The sequence below is a fragment of the Tenrec ecaudatus genome (genome assembly GCF_050624435.1).
Source record: "Tenrec ecaudatus isolate mTenEca1 chromosome 2 unlocalized genomic scaffold, mTenEca1.hap1 SUPER_2_unloc_3, whole genome shotgun sequence".
In the NCBI taxonomy this organism is placed as follows: domain Eukaryota; kingdom Metazoa; phylum Chordata; class Mammalia; order Afrosoricida; family Tenrecidae; genus Tenrec; species Tenrec ecaudatus.
In genome coordinates, this window is record NW_027457579.1 from 333828 (window position 1) to 341857 (window position 8030).

General features: G+C 43.6%; 1 protein-coding gene across 1 annotated transcript; it reads right to left on the minus strand.

Annotated features, from left to right (window-relative positions):
- Positions 1 to 6927: 6927 nt before the first annotated feature.
- Positions 6928 to 7721, minus strand: LOC142435857 (thyroid transcription factor 1-associated protein 26-like). The gene has a single exon (XM_075539932.1). It carries the CDS (start codon positions 7714 to 7716, stop codon positions 7000 to 7002), a length of 717 nt encoding a protein of 238 aa, XP_075396047.1. The 5' UTR covers positions 7717 to 7721; the 3' UTR covers positions 6928 to 6999.
- Positions 7722 to 8030: the final 309 nt, after the last annotated feature.

An 8030-nucleotide genomic window follows, 5' to 3' on the forward strand; every position in this document is an offset into this window, starting at 1 on the left:
ACAAAGGAGGGTGGGCCCTGCAGGACAGAGGACCATTCCCCCTGTGGAATGACCTCAGAGCCCCACCTACCTCACTGGCCAGCTGCTGGGGCTGTGGGCCCTAAGCTTCATGCCTGACTCAGGAATAGACACAGGGTGAGGCGATTCCAGTAGCTGTTTTGACTGGTCTAATCCAGCCTGAGATCATCCTTGCATGAGCCCTCTGCCCAGATTATTTTTGTTTATTTTATGATCTTTTTATTAGTGGCTCCTACAACACTAACCACAATCCATATATACATCAGCTGTTTGAAGCATGTCTGTACATTAATTACCCTCATTATTCTCAAAATATCCACTCTCCCCCCAAGCCCCTGGCTTCAGTTCCACATTCCCCCCCCTCAATGCCCGCCACCCATCCCTCATCAATCCTTGGAAATGTACTAATACTTTTGTCATATCTTTCACTGTCTGATGTCCCCCTTAACCCACCTTTCTTTTGAGGTCAATGAAGATCCTTGTAATCGGTTCCCACTTTCCATCCCACACCCTCCCAGTATCTCCATTCATAACACTGGTCCTAAAGGGCCCATCCACCCTGGATTCCCCGTGTTTGAAATTCCTATCGGTACTAGAGTACCTTCTCTAGGTAGACCAGATTTGTATGGTAGAATTGGGATCATAATAGTGGGGCAAGAGGAAGTATTAAGAACTAGAGGAAAGTTGTGTTTCATCTTTGCTGTCTCATACCCTGTCTTGGTTCATCTCCTCTCTGAGATCCTTCTGTAAGGGGATATGCAGTGCACTGCAAATAGGTTTTGGGTCTATACCCGGCAGTCCCCTCTCATTCTCCATGATAAGATTTTTTTGTTCTCATGATGATGCCTGTTGCCTTATCCCTTTGAAACTTTGTGATCACACAGGCTGGTATTCTTCCTCCATGTGGGCTCTGTTGCTTCTGATCTAGATGGCTGCTTCTTTACCTTCAAGCCTTTAAGACCCCACACGCTATATCATTTGGTAGCTGGGCACCATCGGCTTTCTTCCCCACATTTGCTTATGCAGCCGTTTTGTGGTCAGTGATCGTGTAGTGAAGGTGAGCATCATAGAATACCAATTTAATAGAACAGTGTTCTTGCAATGAGGGAGTCCTTGAGCAGAGGCCCAATGTCCTTCTGCTACCTTAATACTAAATCTATAAACATATGTTCATAGATCTATTTCTCCATGCCTCTTTGTTAATATATGGACATATGTACATGCCTTTATTTAGACGTCTATAACTGGCCCTTGCTTCCCAGCCCACTCTTCTATACCCTTTGATTTTCCTCTTGTGCCCACTGCCATGCTGAGTCTTCCTTTGTGCTTCAGTAATTCCTCTTGGTTACATTACCCTTGATCACGCCCTACCAGGCCTCCTACATCCCCCTCACCACCGATTTCCATCACTTGTTGTTTCCTTGTCTCTGGAATTCTTAACACCACTACCTTTCTTCCCACCTCCCTCTCTCGCATGTCCTCCAGGATGTGCTAGTCCTGTTTTTTTTTCTCCTCCAGATTGTTCTTTCAGCCTATCTTATTTAGACAGACCTGTAGAGGTTATAACATGCACAAAAACAAGAATGAACAAAACCAAGCAGCAAAATAAACAAAACAACAAAAATCTAATGACAATAAAAGAAAACAAAGGTCAACAAGATAGAAAAGCTCATAGATAGTTTAAGGACTATGTGTTGCCCTTTGGGAGTGTTTTCTAGTCCAGTCTTTTGGGGCACCAAACCCTGACCCTAAAGTCCACCTTTAGCATTTCCTTGGGATCTTGCTGCTCCTTTTACTTGCTCTTCTGCTGTACCCCCTTAGTGTTATGCCTCGGTGTAGCGAGATCAGTTTTGGGGTAATTCCCACACTGTGTCTCCAGTGTTGTCCCCTCTAGGGCTATGGGTCTTTGAGGGACATTGTGTCTCATCGTGGGGCTGGCCATGTGGTCTTCTATGTGAACTGACTTCTCTGAGTGGGAACATCATCCTCAAGGTCTGGTGGGACAGGATGTGCTCCACTCTCCCCTTCTCCCCTTCATCTCTGTGTGCTCTGATCAGATAATGTCTCTGTCCAGGAGATGCAAATTCAATGCTATCCTCTGAAATAAAATCTTTGGGAGGGGTTGTGGGGAATATCTGCTCAGATCTTTGGTGTGTCCAGGAGAGAGGGACTGCTCGGCTGGGCACAGCCACGAGGGGCTCAGAACTCTGGCTCCAGAAAATGGTTGTAAGTTTGGCTTTGTTTTTAACCAGTTGTGTGCCTCTGGGTCAACACCTGTGTCTTTTTGAGTTAGTTTTCTGATCCGAAAAGTAAAGGTACTCCATTGTCCAGACTCCCATGTCACCAAGTGATCGATAGGGGCTAACCAGAGCCTGATTCAAATAGTGTGGATCTGTTAGGTGCCTTCTAGACCTGGGGTGGCGATTCTGAGCCCAGGACAACAATAATGTCCGAAAGGTGATATAGGTGGCTCCATATTGAAGCAGGAAGACCACTGTGGAGATTTTGTCCTTCCACTGATGGCCACAGGCCACCGTCTCACGTCCTGCAAAAACAGTTTCCCTGGCTCAACAGCCAAGCCAGGGGCCAGTGCCATAAAAATCATATGGCTAACTGGGACAAAGGGCAGACAGATATTTTTTATCATGATGTCTTGAGAAACCTACCTAACCTCCATGCAAATCTTCTGGAGTGAGTTTTTTATGGAAGCAATCATATGCTGACAGTAATTCAAATTTTCCCTTTTGACAATTTGCCTGTACTCTTTTCTGAACCTGAGAAGGTAATCCCTGTGTCCACTAAGAAATTGACTGGCTGGCCTCCTACTTGGACAGTTAGCCTGGGATCCTGGGGACCAATGAAACAGAGCACTGACACTTTCATTCAGCTTCTTCAAGCATTATTGTCTCTTGCTTGGGATTTTCTAGGTGTGGATGAGGCCCGTCCTCTCTATTGGAGGGTCGTCTGCTTCTCTTGGGGTATTCAAGGCACTGATTTTTCCAATGTCCTTCTTTCCTGCAGTAGGCACATTGATCCTGCCCCATGGCTTGGCGGTGCCCACAGGTCAGTCTCTCCGTAAGTAGGCCATGCTCTCCTTTTCCTGAGTCTCTGGGGTCTCTCATGGCAATTACTAGTATTTTAACTAGTTTCTTTGTCTCTGTCGTGGTAGGATCATCTCTGTTGTTACACACCCGCTGAGCCACTTGTACCAAATCACTAAGATTTTTCCCGTCAAACCCTTCCCACTTCTTTTTCATGTCTGAGGCAGACTGAGTAATAAAGGCAATACTTATTGCCCTCCTGTTCTCGGGGCCTCCAGGCCGTTAGGGATATAAAGCCCGTAGGCTTCCATCAGTCACTCTAAAAAGGCACGCAGACATTCTCTTGTAAGAGCCTGAAAATTCTCACTGACCTTAGATAAATTCATAGGTTTTCTAGCTGTTCCACTGAGGGCCTGCAACAGAAACTGGTGATACCTGGTTAGGCCTTCTGTGCCTTGCCCTGGATTCCCCATGTTTCCTGTTCCTATCTGTCCAAGTGTACATTCTCTAGTCTAGCCTGATTTGTAAATTAGAATTGGGATCATGATAGTGGGAGATAGGAAACATGTAGGAACTAGGGGAAAGCTGTGTTTCATCGTTATTATCTGGTACCTGTCTTGGTTTATCTCCTCCCTGACACCCTTCTGTTAGGGATGTCCAGAGGACTGTAAATGGGCTTTGTGTCTGTACCCAGCACTCCCCGCTCATTCGCAAGGATAAGATTTTTTTTGTTCTGATGATGCCTGCTACCAAATCTTTTCAAAACCTCATGATCGCACAAGCTGGTGTGCTTCTTCCATGTGGGCTTTGTTTCTTCTGAGCTAGATGGGCGCTTGTTTTCCTTTAAGCCTTTAAGACCTCAGATGCTATATATTTGATAGCTGGGCACCATTAGCTTTCTTCACCACATTTGCTTATGTACCTGCTTTGTGTTCAGTGATCGTGTAGGGAAGGTGAGCATCATAGAATGCCAATTCAATAGAACAGTATTTTTGCAACGAGGGAGTCCTTGAGCGGAGGCCCAATGTCCATCTGCTACCTTAATACAAAACCTATAAATATAGGGACATAGATCTATTTCCCCATGCTCATATATTTAAATATTTACATGCCTTTTTTTAAACCTCTATAATTGACCCTTGCTTCCTAGCTTGCTTTTCTATTCCCTTTGATTTGCCTCTTGGGCCCACTGCCATGCTCACTTTTCATTTGTGCTTCAGTAATTCAGTAATTCCTCTTGGTTCCATTGGTTCCATTTCCCTTGATCACTCCCTACCAGGCCTCCTACATCTCCGTCACCACTGATTTGCATCACCTGTTCTTCCCTTTTCTCTGGGTTTCTTAACACTACTACCTTTCCCCACACCTCCCTCTCTCCCATGTCTCCCCAGAAGTGTTGGTCCTGTTTTCTCTCCTCCAGATTGTTCATCCAGCCTATCTTATTTAGACAGACCTGTAGATGTAATAACATACACAAAACAAAACAGAGCAAAACCAAGCACTAAAAGCAACAAAACAACCAAAATCCAATGACAATGAAAGAAAACAACTCAACAAGAAAGAAGTGGCTCATCGTTAGTTCAAGGTCGGTTTGTTGGCCTTTAAGAGTGTTTTCCAGTCCAGTCTGTTGGTGTACCAAGTACTGGCCCCAAAGTCATCCTTTGGCATTCCCTGGAGACCTTGGTGCTTCGTTTTCTTTCTCTTCTGCTGTACCCCCTTAGTGTTATGCCTCGGTGTGGCAGGATTAGTTCGGGCGCATTTCCCACACTGAGTCTTCAGTGTTGTCCCCTCTAAGGCTATGGGTCTTTGAGGGGTGTCTTGTCTCATCGTGGGGCTGGCCATGTGGTCTTCTATGTGGACTGGATTCTCTGAGTGGGAACATCATCCTCAAGTCCTGGTGTGCCAGGATGTGCTCCACATTCCCCTCCTCCCCCTTCATCTGCTCCATGTGCTCCGATCAGATATGTCCCTCTCTCAGAGCTGCAGATTCACTGCCATCCTCTGAAATAAAATATTTGGCATGGGAAGGGGAGTTGGGTGGGAGGATCTGCTCAGATCATTTGATGGTTCAGGATAGATTGACTGTTTGGCTGGGGACAGGTATGTGGGGCTTAGGGCTCTGGCTCCCAACACTGGTTGTGAATATGTCTTTGTTGTTAACCAGTTGTGTGCCTGTGGGTCAACACCTGTGTCTTTTTGAGTGAGTTTTCTCATCTGCAGAGTAAAGGTAATCCATTATCCAGACTCCCATGTCACCAATTGATTGAGAGGCACTAACCAGAGCCTGATTGAAATAGTGTGTACCTGTCAGCCGTGTTCTAAAAACACCTTAAAAGTCTTAAAAACACTATAAATGCCTTAAAAACCCTAAAACGTCTAAAATATTTCTAAAATGCTAAGACCACCCCTAAAGACTCTCTAAAACATCTTAAGACCATTAAATACATGGTAAAAGGCTTTCTAAAACACCCTAATGCGCCATAAGTCTAATTTTTTTTTTATCCTGTGAAATCACCCTTTATTGAAATAGTACACAAAGGCTACTCCATGATGTGAGTGGTACCTTTGTTTGAAAACCAATCTATTTGAAAACGAAAGGTCAAGAATTTCTCAGAAGCAAAAATGAAGAGGAGGAGGAAGGGAAACATACTGCAAAGGGAACAAACGAGGTGCAATCTGGAAGAAGGTCGACACAGTGTAATTAATGTCAGTGGACAATTTGTGTGAGAAGTGTAAAAGGGTAACCTATCTTGTGCAACCTTCTTTAATAAACTCAGCATCTCCTACTGCATTCTGTCTGTCAATGCAATAAGCTGGGATCGTGCCAAAGCAATCTCTCTGGCTTCCCCTTCAGTTATGTGGCTGCTTTTCCCAAAGTAAAGATCGCAGGTCTTTCTCCCCATTGCATTTTAGAATGCAGAATCAATTGATAGTGTACATGGAAGTCCTACTACAGCTGTAATGCAGTTTCAGGCGACATTCGTTACCACTTTTAACATTTCATTACGCAATCACAATTTTTAAATGACTGTTATTACAAACCTTTTGCTTGCAATGATTGTTGCCAACATGTTTTTCAATGATTGCCAAGAAATAAGCAGAAGAAACATCCCAGTACTTGCCTTAGTTCCCAAGGGCACCAACAGGGGACACATTTCAGTGACAGTGTTCTTACAATACAGTTGCACAGATCTGGAAAGCTTAATTCTTGTTGCAACACTACTGGTTTACATGACTATCTGAATGACCAAAGATTAAGAAAGTATTTCATTTCTTTCAGGAAATATTTACAACTAATGACTGAGTCCTTATGCCCACATCTGCTCTTAGAGATCATATCCTTATATAGTGGGCCACAAGGTAGTTGCAGCACTACTTGTCCTGAATAAAATCTCTGCCCTGATATTTCTAGAAAGTCCATCTCCCAGCAAAATGCACTTAATTTAAAATAAAAGCAAAGCAGGACTGTTGGCCTCCATTGTTGAAATGAATCGCAGATCGCAATTGCTGAACACTGTGTAAATTGAAGCACTGCATTAAAGCTGTTCCTATAAAACATTTTGTACTTACTTTACATATTACAAAAGTATTTATGTTTGAGTCTGCTCCCAAATAGAAGGTGCTTTCGGTTCTTCAATCTATTTTTCTTTAGAAACAAATTAAAACAAGTCCTATAATGTACAACCTGTATAGAAAATGTCCTTTAAAAAAAGAGCATTTGCAACATTTTACACTTAGTGTAACTTAGCAATACAGTTTATGCTCATATATTTAGCTGGCTGTTAAGAGGCACATTGCACAAGAAAGTTTCAAAAAGTTTGTGAAAGATGTACTGAAAAGACAATGGAACTTTCCCTTGGAAGATTTGAAGTCCCCTTGTCCATTCAGAAATAGTCGACATATGCAGATGCTTCAGCCACTGATTAAGGATGTATCTGATTTAATTTCCTGCTTGTATTTTTTGAAGAAGATATTCCATTTGTAAATTCAAATTTGGTTGGCCCCTTTTAGTCTTTTTGCTTAATATTTTGAACACTTCCATTTTCTTCTTTTTGTAGAGTCTTTGAGCTTCTTCTCGCTCCTGTTTCCTCCGCTCAAATTCCTGTTTCTTAGCAGCACGTTTGGCTTGGATCTGTGAATTTTCTTCCTGTGCTTTCTGATTGGATGTTTTCTTCCTCTTTGTCTTTAGGGTAGCAAAGGAGTTTACTGCGGTGCTACAATGTTCTTCTGGCAGAGGATGGTCCAGACTGCACTGTTCCTCAGACACAGCCTGGTCAAGGCTGGCGTGATCTTCTGGCAAAGGTGGTGCAACTTGTCCTTCTGGCAAAGGCTGGCGAACTTTTCTGATTTGTTTCTTGAGCCTTTCTTCTTCAGCTAAATAGAGATGTTTCAGGTGGTCTGGGTATTGATCTGTGAACTGGGATTCCCGTGAGGTTTGAAACTTTCTTTCCTTCCAAAGCAATTTCTTGTAACTTTGCTGAATCTTTAGCTTTCTTCGAAGTGCAAAGCCTTGCCCCTCGCGGACGCTCCCCGAAAAAGCCTTCGGATGATTCGATCGCCACCTTCTCTGTTTCAAGTCCCTCTTCGTGACTTCCACTGGAGAAAGCGCTTCGCCACGCAAACCCCGACTCTCGGCGCGCAGCTTCACCGGCGCCATGGCGGAGGCCTCGCGCCATAAGTCTTAAAAAAAACTCCTTACGTCCCGAAAACATAATAAATGCCCTAATATTATGCAAATGCCTTAAAACGCAAAATAAAGAACACGTGAAGCCCTAAAAACACGCTAAAAGTCTTTTAAAACCCCAAGAACATCCCTACAAAGCAACCCGAAGCACTATAAAACCCTGTAAAAGTCCAACAGCCTAATAGACATGAATTCACCATGAAAGCAAAAAATAATCCAACAAAACCCTAAAGCCCTGAAAACCAAAACCTAATCCCCCCAAACACTCTAATGCCTTAAGAAGCACC

Excerpts from the sequence above, each read along its gene's own strand:
- LOC142435857 (XM_075539932.1), bottom strand. The coding sequence starts at position 7,716 with ATGGCGCCGGTGAAGCTGCGCGCCGAGAGTCGGGGTTTGCGTGGCGAA.